Source organism: Acinonyx jubatus, unplaced genomic scaffold (assembly GCF_027475565.1).
Source record: "Acinonyx jubatus isolate Ajub_Pintada_27869175 unplaced genomic scaffold, VMU_Ajub_asm_v1.0 scaffold_69, whole genome shotgun sequence".
In the NCBI taxonomy this organism is placed as follows: domain Eukaryota; kingdom Metazoa; phylum Chordata; class Mammalia; order Carnivora; family Felidae; genus Acinonyx; species Acinonyx jubatus.
In genome coordinates, this window is record NW_026463988.1 from 1 (window position 1) to 26561 (window position 26561).

The 26561-nt window shown below is 40.6% G+C and overlaps 1 protein-coding gene and 1 long non-coding RNA gene across 2 annotated transcripts in view; both read right to left on the bottom strand.

Annotated features, from left to right (window-relative positions):
• Positions 1 to 5: 5 nt before the first annotated feature.
• LOC106989801 (leucine-rich repeat-containing protein 37A3) overlaps positions 6 to 26561 on the bottom strand; it is a gene marked incomplete at both ends in the record, with an annotated part of 39156 nt that continues 12600 nt past the window's right edge. Inside the window, 7 exons of the mRNA XM_053213978.1 lie at positions 6 to 164; positions 546 to 2350; positions 4379 to 4497; positions 12283 to 12357; positions 12921 to 12992; positions 23062 to 23142; positions 23915 to 23986. Of these exons, the coding sequence (XP_053069953.1) occupies positions 6 to 164; positions 546 to 2350; positions 4379 to 4497; positions 12283 to 12357; positions 12921 to 12992; positions 23062 to 23142; positions 23915 to 23986 (2383 nt within the window). The remainder of the gene's footprint in view (positions 165 to 545; positions 2351 to 4378; positions 4498 to 12282; positions 12358 to 12920; positions 12993 to 23061; positions 23143 to 23914; positions 23987 to 26561) is intronic.
• Positions 15194 to 18038, bottom strand: LOC128313839 (uncharacterized). Its single transcript, XR_008294845.1, has 2 exons — positions 16080 to 18038; positions 15194 to 15457 (listed from the first exon to the last, which is right to left on the bottom strand). It is a non-coding gene; the product is annotated as an uncharacterized LOC128313839 (long non-coding RNA).

Genomic DNA, 26561 nt, shown 5'->3' on the forward strand with positions numbered 1-26561 from the left:
CCGAATCTATTATAAAGAAGGAATATAGTCTGGGAATCTGAATGAATTGTTGTCCTTACCTCAATGAGACAGAAAACTGTGATCAAAATCATCACTACTACAGTCACAGATATTGCCAAGATGAGTTTGTTGTTATAGCCATAGCCTGGAACTTCTTTTGTGAGCTAAAAACAGGGGAAGAACAATTTTTTTAGAAAACAGAGATAGGATGAAAGTTAACTATTCTTTAACGACTCTAAAACCCCATTCTTTCCGATGAATCGCTTATAGGTTCTTAAGGAATATACCAAATCTAATGTGATATGTAATCTTAATCATTAGCATTTTCTTCAAGAATTTATGTATCTTGTATGTTAGGTCCTCGTTTTGTCTACTCTGGGAACAGCGGCACTGTTTCCTAAATGAGCAAAGTGGCAGATCATTGCCTTAGCCAAAATTACGTGGCCAAGACAAGACCCGGACCAGGAGCCCCTGGTCCTTGTGCTTGGGTCCATGTCCTAAACCACCTAAATGTCGAGACCCCACATTTTGGGATTTATCCTCACCTCCCTTGACTCCTGCCCTCTCTGTTCACTCTGGACTTCTGTGCTCTCATTGATATAATTCTCATTTTTCCATTGGTCCGTATCCCACTCTGCCTTGGACACCTTTACTTCTTGCTGCTCGCTGAGAAGCTTCATCAGGAGGCCTGTTCTGGAGATGAGCTTGGCACAGGCCAGCTGCATGTGGGTCTCAGAGCAGTCCATTTTCAAAGTCCGGATAACATGAGAAATGAGGCTTCTCACGTGATTGTTGGGGATGAGGGACCGTAGCTGCTGGTTTAACTGAATTTCAAACAGATCACCTGAGGACGAGAGCTTTGACACAGTGAAGCCTGTGGCTTTTGGGGGCAAGCCAGTGCCCGCATTGTGGTATTCCCATTGTGTATCATTGGTTTGTTTAACGGTCGGCGTAGAGTTGTCTGCAGTAACAGAATTAGCAGTGGAAAGATTCTTACGGTTTGTGAATTCAGGGAGAGTTTGTGCTGGCACAGTAGTGTTTCCTGTAGAAATATTTTCGTCAGCAACATTTTGGGCAGTAGTGTTCTCTGCAGTAGTGTTTTCTCTGTAAGTTCCTGAAGGAGCAAATAATTCTGGAAAAGGATTTTTCTGAGGACTCAGTTCTCCCGGAGATGAAAAATCCTCTCGTGAAGGGGAATTTACGAGGCTCCTGACTGCAGAGGATGGAGGCCTCTTTGCAAGCAGCTGTCTAGTACTGAGTGAACTTTCCTTTCTGGACTTTCGACTCAGTTTGGCCTTGGGTGTTCTGTGGACCACACGGGAGCGACTTTTATGAAAGCGGTGTGTTTTTCTGGGGTGTGAGGCTGGTCCGAAAGCCTTCATATTTCTAACTCTAGCATTTGCATCTTCTAAAAGAAAAATGCTGTACATGAAGTCTTTTGATTTTTTTTTCACGTCAGGTGGGGATTTTGGAGCGGGGGTGGCAGAAGGCCTGTCCAAAAGGTATTGCTTCATGAAAGAAGAGACCGCTGCCTTGTGCTCCTCTGCGAACGAAGGCTCTGTGTCGAAGGAGCTTCCCACTAAGTTGCTGGGCCTGTGCGCCACGTGAAGCTCCCCTGGGGATGGTCTCCTGAGCCTTCTCTCCTTGGCCATGTTCTCCACAGACGGCTGGGCGTTCTGTTTCCTCTGGATGTTCTGACGTCTCAGTTCTTTGAAGTGCCTTTTCCGTATGCCCTTTGGGCCCCTGATGACCTTGTTCACTCTCAGGAACTTTTTCCCCACACTCTCAACTTCGTCTACGCTCTTCTCCTGCGGTTGGGCAGTTTCCAATTTCTTTGGAAAGATTTGACGTTTAAACTTGGGACCTAAAAGGCTGGAATGTATAAGCATGGCCGTTTTTTCTTTCTTTTTCACCTCATCGATTTTTTCCTGAATTTCTGCATCTAACAAATTTTCCAGAAAGTAGAGTTTTCTCAGTTTATTCTTGTAAGTTGAATTGTTGGATCCAGGTTGAAGAGAAGGGTCCCCTGTGTCGTTCATCGAGTAACCCACGGGCTTGTCTCCCTCTTGCCCATTTGAAAACAGAAATTTAATGAACGGTAACAGCGTCGATTCTACGTCTTCTAGATTGCCCTCCGAGAAATAAGGCAATATGTAATTCAGTGCACTAATGACATCACTTTCGTTATTGAAGTCTAGCTGCTCATTCATAAAGGCTGACAAACTGACACGATCTATGTCTGAGGATGCCTTCTCTGGCTCAATAGTCAGCTCCGTGCTGGTGCTCTTCTTTCGAGCTTTCAATACCTTCATGAATGATCCTTCTGCATTCCTTAGGTATACTTCCTGATCTGTCGAAGAAGAAGGAGAGATGAGTTTTGATAATGAAAGACTGATAGCACAGCTCTTTGTCAATGCACAGTCATACATCCCAGTCAAGCAAATTAAGAATCAGCAAATACTTGAGCGCCATTTAGAGAGGAGACGACCTCAAACTTGGACCTACGATTGGCAACGACCAAAGGAGAAAAAGATGCTTTTTGAAAAAGTAGCTATTTCCTCAGAACATTCCATAGTGTGAATAACTATATTTAGAGTGATTCCATTGGTCCCCAAGGGCCGATTGCCCAGGCCTCAAGAAAAGCCAAGGCTGGAAGATACTCGGCTAAACTGTGTGCAGCTCTAGTGCGACTCCTGGCATTCACATACCCCACCCTGTCCCGCTTCGGGGGCAGAGGGAGCACGAGTCTTCCTCCTTCTACGTCTTCAGTGGGCTTGAGTTCTTGCTACCATCACATATGCACGGGACAACACCGGTCACTAGCAGGTCCTCATCCGGACACGCCCTCTCCGCCCACCCACCAATTCCTTTGTTTGGTCCCTGCTCCCCTATATCGCACCTCCCTTAACATAAGCTCTAGACAGAAAAAACTAAAAACGAGACCCGCTACGTCCACCCTGGTTCTTTGCTTAAATTTGGGCAGAGATGTGGGGTATAGGTTAAGAGATTTTCCAGGTATGAGAGAGATGCCACTGTGGGACGTTCAAAAAAATCAACGGAATGGTACTTGAGGTTTTAAAATGCAGAAGGGATAAAGAAACTTTGGTCAAATGCCTACTTTGCTTTCATTTCCTTTCATTTCCAAATTTCTAGCTTTACTGAGAGAACCATCCAGAGCTTCCAACTACATGAAGGTCAAGCGTACAGCTTGTGTACACTGAACAGCACTGTGCAGCTGGGGTTTTCCAGAAGAATTAAACGTATTTTTAGCGGTGCTGGTGAGAGTCAGAGGAGGAGGTTATAAAGGTCACGAGAGAGGAGGAGCAGCGGGCTGGCGGAGCGCCCAAAACGGGAGAGGAGACTTGAGTGCTAGGCTAAGGCACCTCTGATCTCATTTTTCCTCACCTGTCAAAGGAGATAAAAAAAAAATGCCTATTCTGCCCACCTCTAAAGGAGAAGGGAGTAAGGTAATTGGGAAAACATTGTTTTGGAGAATAAGCAACACTACCTATAGAAGTAGCAAAGTGTAATTTATGCTGTGCCCTAGACCATTGACAGGGACCCATATTCAAGCTATCCAGGTGCAAAAGCACATTTTGGAAGTCACCAAGTTAGTGCCAATAAAACCTAAGAACAGAAAAATACCTAAAAGCACCTGTGTTTTGGATAGGAAAGCTTAAGATTCAGAACAAGAGTTGGACAGCCCAAGAATAGAAGAGCCCTCTCATCCGTTAGAACGGTTGGGTAGCAGCTTCTGGTTAGGGAACAGAAACACAGAGGCTCCAAATAAAACTTTTTCCGAAATCAGCATCACTTGTACTCTTACACACTTATAAAAACAACAAAATAAGCAAAAAGGTATCTCCACCTGTCCTATAAGACAAAGGGCACCTGAGACCTAACGCACGTAAAATCAGCTTATAAACTGTGATGCACTAGTGGACAGGTTTTTATTTTGGGGTAGTTGACTTAATAATGTAACTGAGAATCTGACTTTTAACCAAGGAATAGTTCTTAGAAATTTAGGGATCTGAACTCTGAATGAGTAAAAATAATGCAATGACATCATTAGTTTAAAAATTTACCACTGTTAGGGTGCCTGGGTGGCCCAGTCAGTTAAGCATCCGACTTTGGCTCGGGTCATGATATCACAGTTCAGCCCCGCATGGGGCTTGCTGCTGTCAGTGTAGAGCCTGCTTCGCATTCTCTGTCCCCCTCACTCACTCTCTGCCCCCTCCCAGCTCACGCACGTGAATGCTCTCTCTCTCTCAAAACTGAATAAATATTAAAAAAAATTATCATTGTTGATTAAAAATAAAAGTTAAACCACAAATAAAATAAAAATTTACAAATTTATCATCAGGCAATTAGGACTTACCACAACGTGTGCCATTTGTCAGACATGCACTGTCACAATGTAGCTTGACTGTCTTACAGACAACCTCAATAGTATTTTTAAATTGGCAGAGACAGCAGGCCATACGGCTAGGTAATATCCTATAAATGGAAACACAGAGAATTAAATTAGTGGTAAAGGAGTTACTTGAGTAGGTAGAAGAGACGGGCCAAAGTCATCACAGGGCTGTGCAAAAAGGAATTCTTGAGGCACATGGCCTGGATGGTTGGGTAGGAACCAGTTGGCCAACTGCTGCTCTTGAATATTATAAATACCCAGATAGAAGGACAGAGGTGCCCAACAGAAAGGTAAGGATGGCATGGGGTATGGTATCCTTAGAATGAGATAGAGATTAGAACTGGGTGACACGGATCAGTAGTTTAATACACAGGTAACTCCTTCCAAGCCAAAAGTCTCACTTTGGGTGGAGAGCACACAGAAAGAGGGTAGACTTCTAAGAGTTTGAATAAATCTGAAATATGGCCCATACTGAGGATAAAAAGCAATCAGCTTTGGCTCAGGTCATAATCTCGTGGTTCATGGGTTTGAGCCCCACATCAGGCTCTGTGCTGAGAGCTCGGAGTCTGGAACCTGCTTCAGATTTATCTTCCTCTCTCTCTACCCCTTCCCTGATCACTCTCTGTGTCTTAAAAATAAATAAATGTTAAATTTTTTTTTAAAAGCAATCAATCAAAAACTAATCCATAATCTACACAAATGCTACAATTAGCAGACAAGGACATTTAAAAAAGTTATTATAACAGTATTTCATATGTGGAAAAAGCCCCATGCCTCTACTTAACTCAATGAATTGTGCAACAACTTCAAGTGGCCTAATATATGTATACTTAGAGTCCACGAAGGAGAGGAGATATAAAAAAATTTTGAAAAAATAATAGCCCCCACATTTCCAAATAAGTAAACCGTATAAACTCACAAATCCAGGAAGGTCAATGAACTCTGAGCACAACATGGATTAAACTACATGTTTAGTTTAATCCATTAAACACGGGTAAAACTACACCACGGCACATCATAATCAAACTGGTCAAAGCCAGCGATAAAGAGCAAATCTTAAAAGCAGCCAAAGGAACAAAAGCACACATGACATACAGAGCAACAAAGATATAACAATGACAACATATTTCTTGTTGGAAATAATGTAAGCCAGAACTCGGTGGGGCAGCATCTTTCAAGCAGTGAAAAGGAGAGGGGGACCAAATAGCTATCAAGCTAGAATTCTATACCCAAAGCTTTCAAAAATAAAAGCAAGATAAAGACTATCTGAGACATACAAGAGCCGGAAGAATTCATCATTAGTAGGCTTACACTGTAGAAATGCCAAAGGAAGTATTTTTTTAAATGTTTATTTGAGAGACAGAGAGAGAGAGGGCACGTGCAGTATGCGTGTGCAAGGGGGAAAGAGCACTGAGGAGACAGAGAATCCCAAGCAAAGCCCAACGCGGGACTTGAGCTCACAAACTGTGAGACTATCACCTGAGCCACAATCAAGAGTTGGATGCTTAACTGACTGAGCCACCCAGGTGCCCCTAAAGAAAGTATTTTTCAGCAGAAGGAAAAGGATAGCAGACAGAAATGTGGATCCACACAAAGGAATGAAGAACATTAGAACTGGTAACTATATAGGTTATGATTTCACTTCACTATATGTATGTATATCATTTCACTATATGATTTCACTTATATGTAGAATCTCAGAAAAAACAAACAAACAAGGGGTGCCTGGATGGGCTAAGTCAATGAAGCATCCTACTCTTGATGTCGGCTCAGGATCTCAGGGTCATGAGATCGAGCCCTGTGTCAGGCTCCATGCTCAGCATGGATTAGTTTAAGATTCTCTTAAGATTCTCTCTCTCTCTCTCTCTCTCTCTCTCTCTCTCTCTCTCTCTCCTCTGCCCCTCTCCCCAACGTGTACACTCTGTCTCTAAAATTAAAAAAAAATACACCAAAAACCGTAAGATACCTAGGAATAAACCTAATCAAAGAGGTAAAAGATCTGTATGCTGAAAACAATAGAACGCTTATGAAAATAAATTGAAGAAGACAGAAAGAAATGGAAAAACATCCCATGCTCAAGGATTGGAAGAACAAATATTGTTAAAATGTCTATACTACTCAAAGCAAACTACACATTCAATTCAATCCCTATCAAACACCAGTATTTTTCACAGAGCTAAAACAAACAATTCTAAAATTTGGATCGAACAAGAAAAGACCCCCAATTATAATGTTGGGAAAAAACAAACAAACAAACAAAGCTGGAGGCATCATGATTCTGGACTTCAAACTGTATTACAAAGCTGTAATCATCAAGACACTATGGTACTGCACAAAAACAGACACATAGATCAATAGAATAGAATAGAGAACCGAGAAATGGAGCCACAAATATATGGTCAACTAATCTTCGATAAAGCAGAATATCCAATGGAAAAAAGATCGTCTTCGCAATAAATGGTGTTGGGAAAACTGGACCGTAACATGCAGAAGAATGAAACTAAACCACTTTTTTACACCATACACAAAAATAAATTCAAAATGGATGAAAGACCTAAATGTGAGACAGGAAACCATCCAAATCCTAGAGGAGAACACAGGCAGAAACCTCTTTGATCTCAGCTAAAGCAACTTCTTACTACACATGTCTCTAGAGGCAAGGGAAACAAAAGTACAAATGAACCACTGAGGAGTGCCTGGGTGGCTCAGCGGGTTGAATGCCTGACTCTTGGTGTTGGCTCAGGTCGTGATCTCAGGGTCGTGGATTGAACCCCGCATCAGGATTCTCTCTCCACTTGAGATTCTCTCTCTCCCTCTCTCTCTGCTCCCCCCCATGCATACATGTATGTGTGTGTCCATGTTCTGAATTAATTAATTAATAGGGGCACCTGGGTGGCTCAGCTGGTTAAGTATCTGACTTGGCTCAGATCATGATCTTACAGTTCGTGAGTTTGAGCCCCGTGTCAGGCTCTGTGCTGACAGCTTGGAGCCTGGAGCCTGTTTCAGATGCTGTGTCTCCCTCTCTCTCTCTGCCCCTCCCCTGCTTGCACTCTGTCTCTCTCTCTCAAAAATAAACATAAACAAACAAACAAGCAAACATTTTTTTAAATGAATTATTGGGACCTCATCAAGATAAAAACCTTCTGGGGCACCTGGGTGTCTCAGTCGGTTAAGCTTCTGACTTCAGCTCAGGTCATAATCTCACGGTTTGTGAGTTCGAGCTCCGCATTGACTCTCTGTTGACAGTGCGGAGCCTGCTCAGATCCTCTGTCTCCCTCACTCTCTGCCCCTACCCCACTCTTGTGCGCTCTCTCTCAAAAATAAACATCCATTAAAAAAAGATAAAAAGCTGTACAGCAAAGGAAACAATCAACAAAAGTAAAAGGCAACTGATGAAATGGGAGAACATATTTGCAAATGACATAATCTGATAAAGGGCTAGTATCCAAAATATATAAAGGACTCAACACCCAAAAAATCAAATACAGAATCTAGTTAAGAAAAGGGCAGAAGACGTGAATAGACGGTTTTTCAAAGAAGACATCCAGAAGGCTAACAGACACATGAAAAGATGCTCAATATCACTCATCATCAAGGAAATACAAATCAAAATCACAATGAGATACCACCTCACATGTGTCAGAATGGCTCAAATTAATACCTCAGGAAATAACAGATGTGGAGAAAGGGGAACCTTTCTGCACTGCTGGTGGGAATGCAAACTGCTGTAGCCACTCTGGAAAACAGTATGGAGGTTTTTAAAAAGTTAAAAATAGAACTACCCTACAACCCAGCAATTGTACTATTGGCATTTAACCAAAGGATACAAAAATGCTGATTTGAAGGGGCACGTGCACCCAATGTTTATAGCAGCGCTATCAACAATAGCCAAAGTATGGAAAGAGCCCAAATGTCCATTGATGGATGAATGGATGAAAGATGTGGTATATATATATAATGGAGTATTACTCGGCAGTCAAAAAGAATGAAATCTTGCCGTTTGCAACTACACGGATGGAACTGGAGGGTATCATGCTAAGTGAAATTAGTCAGTGAAAGACAAAAATCATATCACTTCACTCATATGAGGACTTTAAGAGTCAAACTAGATGAACATAGGGAAGGGAAACAAAAATAATCTAAAAACAGGGAGGGGGACAAAACAGAAGAGACTCATAAATATGGAAAACAAACTGAGGGTTACGGGAGGGGTTGTGGGAGGGGGGATGGGCTAAATGGGTAAGGGGCACTAAGGAATCTACTCCTGAAATCATTGTTGCACTATATGCTAACTAATTTGGATGTAAATTTTAAAAAATAAAAAATAAAACAAGGTAAAAAATAAACAAAAAATAAACAAAAAACCAAATGAATGAATAAACAACAACAAAAAAGAGAAAACACTTGTAAATATGGAGAACAAACTGGGGATATGGACAAAATGAGTGAAAAGGGTTAAGAGGTACAAACTTGCAATTATAAAATAAGTAAGTCACCAGATGAAAAGTACAGCATAGGGAATATAATCAATAATACTGTAATATACTTATTGTGGTGAGCATTTCATGATGTATATAAAAGATCACTGTGTTGTACACCTGAAACTCATTTTATATTACATGATCTATATATACTTCAATAAAAGAGATAATTGAGGGGCACCCAAGTGGCTCAGTCAGTTAAGCATCTGACTTCAGCTCAGGTCATGATCTCATAGTCTGTGATTTCAGGCCCCACATCAGGCTCTGTGTCTACAGCTCAGAGCCTGGAGCCTGCTTCAGATGCTGTGTCTCCCTCTCTCTCTGCTCCTCCCCCACTTGCACTCTGTCTCTCTCAAAAATAAAAAAATAAAAAAAGATAATTGACTATTTAAACAAAAAAAATAATGTGTGCTAAAAGTAAAATGTATGAAAACAACAGCACAAAGGTCAGGAGGGGAACAATGGAAGTACACTATTTATTGTAAGGTTCTTATACTATTCATGAAATCATATCATATCATTTGAAGATAGACTGTGATAAGTTAAACATGAACACTACAAACCATTAAACAGCTACTAAAATAACAAAACCTGAGTTGTAACTATTTATCCCCCCACCAAAAAATAGTAAAACGTACTAAATCAACCCAAGAGCAGGAAGAAAAAGAAAAAGAAAAGAAACAAAGAACAGATGGGATACATAGAAAAGAGTAGACAGTAGCTTTAAATGTAATCATATAAACAATTACATTAACTATAAATGGTGTAATCACCTAATTAAAAGATAGAGTTGTCATACTGGATAAAAAAGCAAAAGCCAACTATATGCTGTCTATAAGATTCATCTTGAATACAAAGATATAAGTAGGTTAAAAATATGGAAGAAATTATGCTCTGCTAACACTAATCAAACGAAACCTTGAGTGGCTATATTTACTATAGGACAAAGTCAATTTCAAAGCAAAGATATTACCAGGGATAAATGAGGTTATTCCATTGGGATAGAAATGTCAACTAATAGAAAAGACATCACTTAAAAATTTATGTATCTGATAATAGAACTTCCAAATATATTAAGGAGAATAGGAAAGAGAGACACATAAGTACACAATTAGAGTTGGAGATTTCAATATCCCTCTCTCAATAATTGACAGAAAAAATATATAGAAAATGAGTAATGATACATCAGACTTGAAAAATACTCCCAACCTACTTGACCTAGTTGACATTTATAGAATACTCCACACCAAATCAGCAGACTACATATTTTTTTTCAAGTGGACACATAATATTTATCAAAATAGACCATATTCTCATCTATTACCAGAACTCATTGGCTATAAAACAAGCCTCAATAAATTTAAAAGGATTTCAGTCATCCAACATATTGTTCTGTGATTACAATGGAATTAAATAACAAATTAACAGATCTGTAAAATCTCCAAATATTTAGAAACTAACCAACACACTCCTAAGGAACCCTATTGGTCAAATAAGTCAAAATGGATATTAAAAACTATTTTGTACCGACTGAAACTGAAAACACAACATGTCAACATGTGGGATGTTGCTCATATAGTATTCATCTTCCCCAGTGTCCACTTTTAAGAAACTAGAAAATGAAAAGGAAATTCATCACTGAGTAAGGAGAGAAAATGGAATGATGAAGATCAAAGCAGAAATTTTTACAAAGGAAAACAAAAACAGAGAAGTCAGTGTAATGAAAAGGCACTTTTTAGAGAAGATAAGTAAAACTGATAAACTTCTGGCCAGATTTATCAAGAAAAGACAAGAGAAGACACAAATTATCAATATCAAAAATGAGAGGAATGACATCACTACAATTCTACAGGTACTAAAAGGATAATAAGGGAATATTATAAAATACTCTTGTCAATAACTTCAAGATGAAATAGATTCCCTGAAAGACATGAACTACTCCAAAAAATAAGTATGTAATTTAAGTAGCACTATTACAAAAATAAAATCTGTAGTTTAACACTTTCTCACAAAGAAAGCTTCAAGCCCACATGGCTTCACTGGTGAATTCTAGCAAACATTTAAGGAAAACATAATGCCAATTCTGCACAAACTGTCCTAGAGAATTGAAGAGAGGGGACTACTTCCCAACTCAATTTTAAGGCCAACATTCACCTTATGAAAAATAGATCAAGACATTAGAAGAAAGGATAGATAGAAGATCTCATATACTGCTGGCTGGAATGCAAAATGGTACATCCACTTTAGAAAACAGGTAAGCAGTTTCTTAAACAGTTAAATATACACTTAGCATATGATGTAGCAATCCTGCCATTAGGTATTTTACCACCTCCCCCCTCCCCCAATGAAAACATATGCTCATACGAAGACCTGCATGTAAGTGTTTTAAGCAACTTTATTCATAAAGGCCAAAAAGCTAGAAACAACTCAAATGCCCATTAACTGATGAACGCATAAACAAACTGGTATATCCTCACAACTGCAATACTACTCGGCGATAAAAAGGAAATGAACTACTGACATGTGCAAAAACATGGATGAGTCTCTGGGGTGCCTGGGTGGCTCAGTCAGACAAGTGACCGACTTTGGCTCAGGCCATGATCTCATGTTCCGCAGGTTCATGCCCTGTATTGGGCTCTGCGCTGACAGAGCCTGGAGCCTGCTTCGGGTTCTGTCTCTCTCTCTCTCTCTCTCTCTCTCTCTCTCTCTGCCCCTCTCCTGCTTATGCTCTCTGTTTCTCAAAAATAAACAAACGTTAAAAAAGTTAAAAACAAAACAAACATGGATGAATCTCAAAAGGATTATGCTGAAAGGAACCAATCACAGAAGACTGCATACTGTATGATTTCATTTATTTATTTATTTTTAATGTTCATTTATTTTTGAGAGAGAGAGAGAGATGGGAGTGCAAATGGGGAAGGGGTAGAGAGACAGGGAGACACAGAATCCGAAGCAGGCTCCAGGCTCTGAGCTGTCAGGACAGAGTCCGGTGCAGGGCTTGAACTCACGAACCGCGAGATCATGACCTGAGCTGAAGTCGGACGCTTAACTGCCTGAGCCACCCAGGTGCCCCTTGTATGATTTCATTTATGAGACACTGTGGAAAAGGCAAAACTATAGGGACAAAAATTAGGTTGGTGGTTGCCAGGGCTGGTGGTGACAAAAGGGGATTGGCTGCAAAGGCACATAGGGGCCTTTTGGGGTGACAGAAATGGTCTACGTCTCAAATGTGGTGGTGCTTACATAACTACACGTTTGTCAAAACTCATCAAACTGTACGCTTAAAAAGAGTAAATTTTATACCTCAATAAATCTGACTTAAGAAAACAATAAAACAAATCTAAATCAACAACTAAGTGAAAATACACATAAGAAAAATCAACTTACAGTGTTTCCAATTCAAGGGTCATCATGAGGATGCTCTCAACTGTTGTAAGTGACACCTGTGTTGATCCCATGTCTCTGAAGGAGAAAGCCCAAACATGCGTGATGTGAACCCAAGGATAAAAATTCTGTACCTAAAAAGATACTTAAAAACATGTGATTACTTCAATTCTGGCTTCTTTGTCAAGTCAGCTCAAGAGTTTTCTTGCTATGGACAATAATTTCAGAAAACTCCCAATGAAGACATTTTATGTGCATCATCAAATTAATCACCTTGGTGCTCAACAGTACAATCCTTTTTACTCTTATCCTCATTTTCATTCTCAATTGCATCCACCTCTCTTGATTAGTCTTTTTTTCTTTTAATATACACCTTACTCCACTTTCCACTTTGAGATAAATGGTATTTCTACCTACATCTACAAGTCCCATGTCTGTTATGTGTTCTTCAATACTACTCCTTCCTCTGCAGGCTATCTTGCCCATATACGTTTTTTCGTTGCTAACAATGCTTATTTCAATAACCCAGTTAAAACTTAAATTACGACTTTTTAACCAAAACGCAAAATACTTAATCTTTTGATGACAACAAAAAAGATCAGAAATCATCTCATGAGCCATGAGATTGTTGCAATACTTACAAATATTTTAATGCTGGCAACTTAAAAAGATAGGAATCTTCAACAGCTGACAGAGGGTTACGACTGATAATTCTGAAAAATGCAATGGGATTAAAATGATCTGCATTTCCAGTAATGACTACCACGAAAGTTTATGTTCATCTGGGGGTATGGAACTGGAAGGTTAAAACTAATCATTTTCTGCCTTTGCCTATAAATCACCCTTACATTCTGTAAAGCACTCTTCCTTTGGGAACTACCCAGCTCTCTGGACTTTGATAAAGTGGAGAACAGAAAGAGAAAAAAAAAATTTTTTTTTTTTTTACGTGGACAGCAAAGCAAAGATATGCCAAAGAACTTTTTGGGCTGAAAACCCTGGAAGTGACTATGCTGGTAGGAAGCCCAGGCTCTGTAGGCAATACTGTTTCTAGTGTCCTCTATAATTCTAGGTGCTTTTCCTTTATCTCTAGACATGTAAAAAATTCCACAGTTTAAAACACCCGGTTAAAGACAAAAATAGGACCAATTCCTCAGTTTGGGGGCCAAAGACAAAGGGATTAATCTAAGAGGAAATGGTGAAAGCTATACCCCCACCATGTGTATTCTCCTATGACAGCCTTTGTTAGGTGGCAATATGATCCCGTTTCCTTATCCATCTCCTGGACTGCCAGCTCCTTGAGGGCAGGGACCATACTCTAGTGTCATTTTTGTCCCTGTGCCTGACAGAGTGCTCGTTATTTACTAGTTACTTAGTGAAGGCTTGTTGAATAAGTAACATTTTGTCACTGCTTGACACAAGTTTTTATTCCAAAATGCTGAGTAGATTTTCTTCTCACTTCTTTACAGCAAAAATAAAGTGAAGGAAACAGGAAGAAAGAAAAGAAAATCTGCCTTTAGGTTGACTCTGCTCAAGAATCATCACTGTACTTTTGCACAATTATAAGGATAATCATCACAACCAATACTATTGGGCTATAGGGCATCTGTGATCAGCATTTCACATTTAAACCTCACAATAACCTTATGTGATAGATACATCATTACCCCATTTTACAAGTGAGGAAACTGAAGTACAGAGAGGTTGTATAATTTGTCCCAGTTTGTCAAGCCAGTCAAGAAGCAGAGATGGAATCTGAACTCAGTTCTGACTCCAAAGCCTGTATTTAACTTGTATGAAAAAAAGGGGATTTAAAATAGCCGTTACCTTAAACTTAACTTTGAGAGCATTAAATATAGAAACACTTTGCTGAACTTCATCTCTCCATCTGGGAGAGCTTCTCTAAGAATTACATTTTCTATTTTTATTCCTTTCCTCTAATCATCTCCCATGATTAAGTATTTAATTAGCCTGTGATCATTGAGACTTTAGAGATTTCATTTTTTATTTTTTTATTCTATTTTTTGAGAGAGAGAGTACAAGAGTATGAGTGAAGGAGAGGCAGAGGAAGAGAGAGGGAGAGAATCCCAAGCAGGTTCCATGCCCAGTGCAGAGCCTGACATGGGGCTTGATCCCATGACCGCAAGATCATGACCTGAGCCGAAATCAAGAGTCAGGCAGTGAACTGAGCCACCCAGGTGTCCTGAGACTTGAGAGATTTTAAAGCCCTGTTACAGGTGAATCAGTGAAAATGAGAAAGGAAGGACGTCTGAAAATTCATCCTTCTGTAAAAGCAACAACAACAACAAAAACTAGCCAAAATGGTCAAAATCAACTTTCTCAGAACTTTGGAAATTTTAACCAATGGGCTTGCAGCAACCCGGAGAGCATGTATTAAAGAAAAAATTACTAATTTCTATAAGAACAGTGAGCTCTGTTGTTTTAACTTGTCCTCAACCTCTGCTCTCCATCCTGATGATAGCCTTAAAAATTGCCCACATCCCAGGGGAACAAAATGGAGCTGAAGTTCCTTAAAGCCTCATTCCCAAAGAACAAACTGTCATTGTTTTACCTGTCTAGTGGGGTCCCTAAAAATCTTCACTTGAAAGCCTTGCCCTTGACCTCACTGAGAACTGCACAGTGCTAAAATAGCCTCTTCCCAAGGGGCATTTTTTGAAAACAATTATAGATAAATGTTTTAACCTGGCAGCTATGTGAGGCAATTGATCACAAGACAAAAAATAGCCTAAACAAAAAGCCTAAAAGGAAAAAGCTGAGAAATGAGATGTCCACAGGGACTTTGAAATGCTCCAACATCTTCCTGGGTAACTAGAAGACCACAAGACATATTCCTGGGAATGTAGAAAAAAAACCTTAGCACTAATAAATGAGTTCAGCAAGGTTATAGGACACAAGATCGATATGTAAAAATTAGCTTTATTTCTATACATCAGCAATGACTATTCCAAAGATGAAATTAAGAAAACAATTCCATGTGTAACAGTACTCAAAAGAATAAAATACTTAGGAAAACATTTAACCAAAGAAGTGCAAGAATCACACTAAAAACCACAAAACGTTGTTGAAAGAAATTAAAGAAGATTGAAATAAATGTAAAGATATGCCATGTTCACGGATCAGAAGAAAATATTGTTAAAATGGCACTATACCCCAAATTGAACTGCGGTTTCAGTATAATCCCTATCAAAACCCCAACTGACTTCTTTCCAAAAATTGGCAAGCTAATTCTAAAATCTGTATGTCAATTCAAGGGATCGAGAATAGCCAAAATGATCTTTAACAAAAAAAAAAAAGTTTATCTATTCATTTTGAGAGACAGCGAGCATACACACCCGTGCAGAAGAGCAAACATGAGCGAGTGTGAGTGGGGAAAAGCGTGAGCAGGGGAGGGGCAGAGGGAGAAGGAGAGGGAGCATCCCAAGCAGGCTCCATGCTGTCAGTGCAGATGGCAACACGGGGTTCCATCTCACAAACCATGAGGTCATGACCTGAGCTGAAATCAAGAGCCGGCCACTTAACCAACTGAGCTACCTAGGTGCTCCAAAACGATTTTGACAAAGAACAACAAAATGGGAAGACTCACACGCCCTGGTTTCAAAACCTACTTCAAAACTACAGTAATCACGGTGTGGTACTGGCATAAGAACAGACATGTAAGCTGATGGAACAGAACTGACAGTCCAGGAATAAATCCTCACATTTCTGGCCCACTGATTTTCAACAAGGGTGCCAACACCATTCAATGTGGGAAGACTAGTGTTTTCAAATGATGCTGGGACAACCGTATACCCCCATACAAAATAATGTAGTTGGATTCCTACACTTCACACCATATATAAATATTAACTCAAAATGAGTCAAAGACCTCAATGGAAGAGCTCTCAGGAGAGCTATAAAACTCTCAGGAGAGAAATCTTTATGACCTTGGATTTAGGCAACAGTTTCTTAGACATGACACAAAAAGCACAACAAACCAAAGGAAAAATAGATAAACTGGACTTTATTTAAAAATAACAAAACAACCCCAAACTATCATATGTCTGATACAAGTCTAGTATCCAGAATATCCAGAATATATAAAGAACTCTTAAAACTCAGTAAAAAGACAAATAATCAAATGTTTAAATGGGTAAAGGATTTGAAGAGACATTTCGCCAAAGAAAATACATGAATGGCCAATAAGCACAGGAAAAGATGCTCAATGTCTTAGGTCATTAGGGAAATATAAATCAAAGCTACAATGAGATACTACTCTACACTCACTAAGATGGCTATGATCGAACAGAGAGACAATGATAAGTGGTAGCAAGATTTGGGGAAACCAGAATCTTCATACATTGGTGGGAATGTAAAATGGTGTAGTCACTGTGGAAAACAGTTTGGCAGTTCCTCAAAAGGGTTAAATATAGAGTTACTACATGACCCAGCAATTCCCCTCTTAGCTATGTACCCAAGAGAATTAAAAACATATGACCACACAAAAACTTGTACATGAATACTCATAGCAGCATTATTCATAAGAGCCAAAAAGTCAAAATAATCCAAATGTCCAATAACTCATGAATGCATGAACAAAATGTGATTGGAGCACCTGGGTGGCTCAGTCGGTTAAGCATCTGACTTTGGCTCAGGTCGTCATCTCACAGTTCATGAGTTCGAGCTCTACATCAGGCTCTGTGGTTTTGGATCCTCTGTCCCCCTCTCCCTCTGCCCCTTCCCCGCTTGTGTGTGCGCTCTCTTTCAAAAATAAATAAACATTAAAAAAAAGAATGAAGTACTGAAACATGCTACAACCGGGTAAATCTTGAAGCCAACAAGCTATGTGAAAGAAACTAGACACACATTTCGATGAAATGTCCAGAATAGGCAAATCCATAGGGGCAGAAGGTAAATTAGTTGTTGCCAGGGGTCTGGGAGGAGGGGAGAATGGGGAGTAAAGGCTGATGGGTATGGTATTTCTTTTGAGGGGCGTGATGACAATGTTCTGGAATTAGCAGTGATTATTGTCTGTCGAAGTATACCATTGGACTATATACTTTAGAACGTTGCATATTCTATTATGCGGACTATATCTCAATTTGAAAAAAAAAAAAAAAAGAACCACGTTGTGATAAATAGAGAACCAGTTGCCAGAAGATAAACATGTTAGTAGGTGGAGAAAAGGGGAGCGAAGATTCAAACTCTTCCACAACGGAGGTCAGAGGGAGTTAGCGGTGCGGCTGGGAGCCATGCGTTTTTGTTCTTGCCTTGGAAACTCCCCTATTCTTCCTATTCCAGCCCATTCTTCTACGTTTTTTCAGGCCCATTAACATGTCGGGTTTGTGTAACACTAGTTAATATCCAGTCAGACAATGTTATGAAGAGAAAGAACGTGAGTGTCACATGTCTGGTTAAACACAGTTCCTCAACCTTGAGGCTCTGAATGTCCTTTGGCTTTGAAACAATAACAATGGCATTCATACCTACAAGCTTACTGGTGGGCTCTGTGCAAGTAAGCTCTTCCCCGTGTGTGTCTTCCCCTGCCCACTGCTCCCCCCCGCCCCCCGCGCCCACCCCCGGCTCCCTACTAGGAAAGACTATGAAGAATTATGCAGCCAAAACAATTTAGTAGTTTGTTATACTTCCCCCCAACTATCTCAGTGCTCTACCCCCACTGTCCCCCCCTCTTTCCTGGTAGCTCACCCATGGCCTTATACCCATCGGCTCAGTGCTTCCTCTTACCCAGGCAGCCCTCCTGCTGACATGAATGCCCCGTGTTTACCTGTAGTGAAAACAAAATACAGGCCACTCCAAATTATCCTATTTCCTCCTGTCTTTAGTGCCGCCTTTTCTTCATGGAGCTATTGTGCCTGAGCCAAGGGGAGAATGAGAACTGACCCGACAGGTCACCTCTGCTGGACCGACAGCAATTGTTTTTCCACAGACCGCGATACGAACGAACGGTGGACATTGCACTAGAGATCATCTCCATTTCCGTTCAATTCCCTCATTTTACAGATAAAAGGTGTGCTGACTCAGTCTATTGGCTTTTGGATATTCGTGGGCTTATCTTTATGGGAGTCAAACATAACAACAGTTATCCTCAAAGACTGTCTCATAATCAAAGTTGAAGAAATACTGTTCTAGATATTTTTTTGTTTTTTAAAAAACTGTATCTTATTTGAAGAGGAAAACTCAAGTATTTTTGCAAAAGCTTTCTGTTGCAGAGCAACGGGACAGACTAAAGGTAGCTCACAAAATAAGGGAACATTTCTTACGTGTTATTTTTTTTTTCTCCAAATTCTTCTACAGAGGTCCAGACAGATGGGCTACGTTTCCTTTCTATTAAGTGAGGAGACAGAGAAGACTTGAGGACTGAAGCTTGTCACCACTGTCCTGAATGTACTGAAATCCTAACAGCTTTAGCTGAAAAAATGTCCAAAGCAGGCAGTGAAAATAAATTTCAAATAGGACAAACTCCAAACTCTCTATGCTGGAATCCCAAGGCATGGAGGGAAACCTGGCTCCTTGGAGGAAAGCAGTTGAAGAAATAAGTAGAGTGATCTAGACCCTATTCCAGTATGTTTGAAGTACTTGGGGATAGAATAACCCCTTTCCTGTATTCATCTACATAGGTCCATGAGCCATGAGAACGTGACTCCCCATGGGAAGCTCCTCAATACAAGACATCTAAGGGCATCACGTAAATCCTTTCTCAGGGGTTGGGCGGGGGGAGGGGCGAAGCCTAAAGAATCTGAAATGGTGAGCCTATGTTTTAATTAAAGTTCTGAGAATAGCCTTGAAGAGGAGTTTCTGGCAGTGAGGACCAGCCCAAGAAGCAAGGGCCCTGGAATCAGGCAGACCTAGGTCTGAATCCTGGCTGTCACTTCCTGGTGAAGGGACTTAAGTAACGAACGTCTCCGAGTCTTTGTAGCAGCATTTACCTCATAAGGCAACTTGAGGATTAAAGGAAAGAGCATGTGCAAAGCACCTAGCATAAGGCTGGGCACAGAGTGGGTGCCTAGCAGTGACGATGTGATAGTTGCACCAGGCGGTGAGCAGGAAGCCTGGGGATGCCCATAGGTGGCATGGCCAGGAGCTCCAGAAGCATAGGGAAAAGGAGCTCCCTGCTCAAAAGGTCCTATTCCAGTGAGAAGCTGACTCCGAGGGACGACGCCCAAAAGGCTAGTTGTCATTCAGGTCCTACCTAGTGCCAGGGAATGCGGAATTGTATTACTCGCGAAGCTTCTGAAGTGGTTCTGTCACTTACTGACAGTGTGAACCTAGGCAAGTCACCCGATGTCTCTGAGTTTCAACTTCCTCATCCCCAAAATGAGGATAATACTACCTGTATCACAAGAGTTGCTGGAAAAACGAAAATGAAGTGCCGTGTGAGGGGCCACGTCCGGAGCACTTCCCACGTGCCAGGCTCTATTCTAAGAGTTTAACACACATTGTCTTACTTGCAGCACAAGCGAAAGGTCTTAGCATAGTGCCGGAGCGCAGTAAATACCAATTAGAGGTCGGTATTAAAGAAATGATATGGGGCGGAGGAGCAACTACCATGCTTCCCAGAGAAAGAAGATGCCTTGGTATATACGTGGGAAGAATCAGATGCAGCTGGGAGAAGAAAAGTAATAGTTGGGTATGACTATGGCAAAGCTTTTGAACTACCACACACGGAAAATAATAAAAGTTACCCTAAATCACCCCAAAAGGACAGCCCTGAGTTGTTATCTTCATCCTTAACGTTTATGCCTTTCTGAATCTGAGAAGAAGCTGCCAGGATTTCCAGTACACACCAAAAAGCGATGACAATATCCTGAAGTGTGTCAACTTTTGTGGGCACACAGCTGTCTAAAAGGAAGCAGATGCCTGTTGACTGGGGGAGCGTTAGGGCGTGTCTGTGACTGGGGCTCGAGTTTGCCTTCAGAGGGTGGCCACACCTACCTCAATGATATTCTCCACAATAATTCAAAAGGGGTAAGGCTTAGATTTTCCTTATTCTCCCTTAGAGCTTATGTTCTTGGCACAATACGGATGCGCCACAGACGAGCCAGCATGTGAATGTGCTCTATCCCGATAAGGTACAGCCTTTCTACATCGTAGAGTCCTTCAGCTTCTAAAATCATGGAGCTCGTACTGTTAGAACCAATGAAGTGCATTTTTTAAAATAAGCCACCAGTCTGGACCTGTGTAGGTGAATGAAGGAGAAGCACTTTAAAGTCAGGAAAAAAACAACTATACTTAACATTTAGGATTATCAACCACTGTTGGTTTTCCATAATATATTTCATTCCTGATTTCATCTGAAAGAAACAGGATTATTACTACCATTCAAAAAGTGGTACCTTATTAATAAACTCTTGGCATGGCTTTGAGGTGGATTTCAGATTCAAAATAGACTTTACCACACCGCTAACGTGTTCACTCAGTGTTTACCAATAACTTAAGAGGCTTCATTCAAAAAACTTACTGAGATATAATTACCTGAAACCCAGGGGTGAATCAAGGCCTTGTAGGGTCTGAACCTCATCTACTTTGGGAAATCCTGCCTCATCAAAACATGCAAAATTATGCGTACAGGAATTGCGAGGGTCCCTCCCAAGACTTTGGAAGGGGCCTATGTAAGTGAGGAGACCTGAAGTTTAAACTTCAGTCAGTTCAAGATAAATCCACCTCAGCTGGGGCCCAAAAGGTTTACAAACTTATTTAATGCTGGAGAAAATATTCTTTCAACTTATAAACACCCCAGTAATAAGTCACATAGGTAATAACGTGACTGAATTCACGGGATGGCATCTCCCCTGCGCACGCTCTCTTTCTCTCAGAATAAATAAATAAACGTTAAAAATAAAAAAGAAAAGAAAAGTTTGGCCCCAAACAAGGAGCCCAACCTCCAATACACACTTACTGTACTGTGATGATTTTTTGGAAGTTAACTGTGAATTCGTTTTAGTAGTACAGCTCTATTCAAACCACATTGAAAGGGCGGGCCTATGCCGGCCGACTCCATCTTGTTCTGTGTCCTTCACCTTGACCACACCTCCTCCCCTTGAGTAACCCCCCCCCTCAACTGCCTAACAGGACTCTTCCCCAGGACCCTTCCCCAGCCAATCTCACCAACTGCCACTAGGCCCCAATAAAACCTTTGTCCTTTTGAAACTTTCTGTCTCTCCCTGGTGTCTCACTGCTGCAGGTAGGGTCAGTGCAGGTAGGGGATTGAGCTCGAGCTAGCTCCAATAAAGGCTCTTTTGCTTTTACATCGGACTCGGCTCCCTGGCGGTATTTGGGGATCACGAATTCTGGGCATAACACACATGGCATGAGTATGAATTTATTCTCAATACCAGCTAGCTCTGGTTCTTTAATTACCTTTCTCTGTCATGTAAGATTGATGAGGGAGCATGGGGCAAGTTGAGGGCAAAATACAAGTTAGCACATGCCCCCGCCCCAGGTGGGATATGTGTCAGTCTGGCTGCTCGAGGACAAAGGAAAGGAAAGAAAACAAATGGTTAACTGATAGAGATCTCAGTCGGGCAAGACAGGGGTTTCCATCAGGTTACAAATATCTTAGTAAATTACAAGAAAAAGGCCATCTTTTTCTCCTTTTTCCAGTATGAAAGATTCTTGGGGACAGTCCCTGTATATTCTTTGGACCCCCAGTACTTAGTACATTGTCGACATAGAGTGCGCGTGGCACGGATTGTTTTTCAATGAATTCATTCATTGTTATCAACGGATTCCACCCTATTTTGTCCTGTATTGCCTACATAACTATGAAATTCAGATTCTTAGAAGAGACTCTTGGTGTTATAAGATGCTTAGTAGAGGTGGTGACTTTTAAGACATCATATTGACACCACTAAAACCTCTTGGTGGAGAAACTCAATGAGCCCGTTCTCTGGCATGCTGGCAAAACAAAAAACGGACCCTCAGTATTCTTTCCCCAAGTTAGGCATCAGCAAATTAATGAGAGGAGAGAGGAGGCCCCTGCTCTCTGGCACCCGCAGGAACTTACTCCAGCTCCAGACACACCGTAAACACTTTCATCTAACGGAAGATAAGCTGTGAAATCGGATTTCTGAACCACAAGACAGTGAGACAGTCTTTTCCAGCGTCTGCTTTAGAGGAGGGTCTTCAACCTTGAGTCTCAACATCCGCCTCAGGCCACTGAACATGCCCAGTATGATTTGCTTTTTTACAGAGAAATCACAGAATGTCCCGGCCGAAAGGGAGTCACACACTTCTTAATTGAGGAGTGGTCAGGAAAGAAAGCACATGGAGAGCAGTGCCCTGTGGCAGGTGTTCAGGAGTTCTTGCTGCTTTCCTGATGGCTGAGGAAGCACCCACACCTTTTGCTGCCTGGAGAACTCTGTGCTAAACTTAGTTCTTCGCAGTTCTCTTTTGCACAGGAAACTTGCACGTGAGCCGGAATCAAAGTTAAATTCAGAGGTGGATTTCAAGGACCATGCACACCTTGGGGAAGCATCACTGTCACGAATTCCCATGATAATACTGACTTGGGTGTTACTTGCTTGGGGCCTTCACTGCCCACACAAAGCTGGGTACGAGGGAGGGCAGAGAGTGCCATTTAGGAGTTAAGACAAGTCTCTTGGCCTCTTTGTACCTTAGTTTCCTCATTTGAAAAAAAAATGGATTTTAAGACCTACTTTCCAGAATTCATACTGGGTTTATTAACACACACCTAAGCAGTCACTGTATGATATTTTTACATGTAGTTTTTTTTTTTTTTAACATGTATTCATTTTCTATTTCACTTACAGCTTGTGTAAAAACTGCATTCCATGCCAGGCCTGAAATGTTCCAAAGCTCAGTTCGGTGAGTAAATTGCAACCAAGATTTCTACACACACCAAAAAAAAAAACCAAAAAAACAAAAAAACAAACAACAACAACAACAACAAAAAAACAAGACACAAACGAAGAAGAAAAAAAGATATTCTTTCAGAATATTTATCCTTTGGCAGTGATTCTAATTTATAGATAATGAAACATAATTTATAGATAATGAAACATACTCTCTCCATACACTAAAGAAATCTCACTATGAAAGATACTTGCCTTTTTAAAAAAATATCTGCATGAAAGATTTATACTTTCAGGTTTATACATGTGGTGCATTAGATACAAATCAGTAAATGCTCAATAAATACTTGTGTTAAGTAAGTATTTTTTTCTAGAGAAGTCAGTTTATTTCTCTAGAAACATGTTTCACAACTTTAGCACTGTTGAGATTTATGGTTGGATAATCTTTGTGACGGGGGGGGGGGGGGGTGCTGCCCTGTGAACTGTAGGGTGGGACAGCAGCCCTGGCCTCCACCCACTAGATGCCGGGAGCACATCTACAGTCTGCCAATCACAAACGTCTCCAGACACTACCAAGTGTCACCTGGATGCAAAGTCACCCTGGCAGAGAACTGCTGCTCTAGAACGATCCGCTCTGATCTCTATAATAACTCTCACACCAAACTTTGCCACAGACAAAAAAGATTTGCTACACAATTTTAGTAGCTTTCGACTACTAAAGTTTCATTCATTCAAAGTGAATAACAAAGAGGTTTACAATTAAGTTTAATAAAAATTCCAAATATAATGAAATTATATTTGTAACTTACATAAACTGCAAAAAAGGTAGTGATTCAAATGTACGTCTTTCAATAGATTGTATTTGATTGCAGGATAAATCTCTAGGAAAAGGAAAAGGAAAATATTGCCTCAATTAGCTCTAAGATATCTAATTAGTAGGATGATAGTATTGAATAAGTAGCTTTTGGCTAAACTCTGAGTATTAGGAATTGTTATTTGAACCTTCCAGAGCCCCTAACCCTGCCCTCACCTTTCTTAAGAGTCTCACCTTTGTGATCTTCATACATAAAACATACAACTATAGATCTTGATAGATCTTGGAAGCAATCTTTCCTGAGAGCAGAAGAATTGATTAAATGACTTTCTGTGGCCTCATCAATTTCTAAATTATGAGCTCAAAGTTGTGATCTCCACATATAATTTCTAATATTAAAAGGGATATTCTCACATTAGCACACCTTCCTGGTTTAGTTCTATTTCTCGACACCAAGTCAATACCAGAAGAGATAAAAGATACCTTTTCATTTAACTTGAAAAGAAGTTACTCCTCTAATCAATACCTAACTTTGAACGAACTCAGAGTTATATTATCATATTAATAGAAATTTATTTTTGGTTGTACATTGCCTAAACGGTCTATGAATTTATCAACTGCTTCAGTTGCAAGTGGGGCCAACAAAAAAACAACATGGTACTGGATTTTTATTTGGAAACACCCATTCTTGATTATAGTTGACCCTCTTATTTCCATTGATTTCAGCTGAGTCCCTCACTTTCCACCTACATGGGTACCACCATCTTCTGACTGGCATTGTCATCTCTGGTCTCTCCCATTCTAATCTATACTGCACACAGTCATCAGATTAATTCTCCAGGAGTGGTTCTCAAATATCAGAGTCACTTGGGAACTTACTCAAGATGCAAATTCTCAGCTCTACTCCGGACTGAGTGAATCAGGAACTGTGGAGGTGGAACCTGTGTTCTGACAAGGCCTCCAAGTGACCCTGGTGCAGTCTAAAGTTTGTCCTAGAGCACTGCTGTGATAACACGGTAGCTTGGCATATTATCCAAGGCCTTCAAAATCCTAAATCTGGCTCTAGTTTCCTACTCTACAGATACCAAAGAAATTTCTCCTGCATTTTGCCTTTCACTCACTCTATTTTGCAAGCATATTCTTCCCAAGATGTCTATCTGATGATACGTCATAGCCATTCAAGGTTCTGTTCAAACAGCATTTCTCTAGTAACTTCCCTGATCCAACTTGAAGTCTTCCCCCCTCTTCTATGTTCCAAAAACAACTTATACTTCTCATTGCCCAAATCCATTTCTTCCCCTCCCCCTCTCCTCCTCCTCCTTCTTCTCCTTCTTTGAATTTTTTAAAGTAGACTCCACGCCCAACCTGGGGCTTGAACTCACGACCCTGAGATCAAGAGTCGCATGCTCTACTGACTCAGCCGGTCAGGTGCCCCAATTTCTTCTCAATATAGTTATTCTGGCATTCCATTTCCTCTGGGCATAAACTCCATGAAAGTATGGACTAGTCTTGCTCATCTGCGTTGTCTACTGTGTTTAAAACTGATGCATGGACAAAGAACAAACTCAAATATTTATAAAATAAATTAACAGCTGGGTAGTGAGTAGAAGGAGCAAAATGACTGAAAAGAAATGTGGTTTTATGACTTTGTGGCTCCCTCTTCTGCACTCTGTCAGTGCTTCATCATCCATTTAGTGCTTATGCGTTATGGTTTAAGCTTCTGGTTATTTTCCCTGTGAAATCATGAGTTCCTACAAAGGTGGGAAGCCTGTCTTAACCATCTGCGTGCCTATGGTACTGGGCATAGGGCCTGTCACATTCTTTTTTAGGTTTTGATTCACATTTTTTTTGAATGAATGAATGAGAACACTTCACCTAACATGAAATAATTGGCTTACAAAGTACCTCATAGTGGAAATAATGAAAGGCCCAATCCATTGCGCAGTTTGTCTCTTTTGTTTTTCTCCAAACTGTGTTTGTAACGTTTGGAGCCCAGATGGCAGAGGTAGCCACGAAGACCAATACAAAGTGGTTGTCCCCTAAGACTTGGAAGGTTTGATAATTTGAAGGACTATTTTTAGTGTCATATGAGGTTCTTTTTACTCACTACCCTTAAGCCTTCCACATTTGCAAGAAGAATCTATTTTCTAAAGCACATCATTAATAAGGATTAATGAGGGGCGCCTGGATGGCTTAGTCGATTGAGCATCTGACTTCGTTCGGTTCAGGTCATGATCTCACTGCTCATGAATTCGAGCCCCGCATCGGGCTCTGGGTCAACAGCTCAGAGACTGAAGCCCACTTCGGATTCTGTGTCTCCCTCTCTCTCTGTGCCTACCCTGCTCATACTCTGTCTGTCCGTCTCTCTCTCTCTCAAAAATAAATAAACATTAAAAAAATTTTTAAAAAAGGATTAATGAAATACACAGCTTTGGATGGCATGGACAAAGAATAAACACTGAACCTCCATAGCAAAGAACATTAGTATCTCTGTATGTCTAATGTACAGAGCTACATGCAAACATTTCTTCCTTGACAATGAGGCTGGAGAGATGCTTATTCTGTAATTAGCGAAGTTAGAGGCATTTCTGATGTTTGTTTAGTGTAAACATTTCTAACTATACCACTTAACCATCATTATA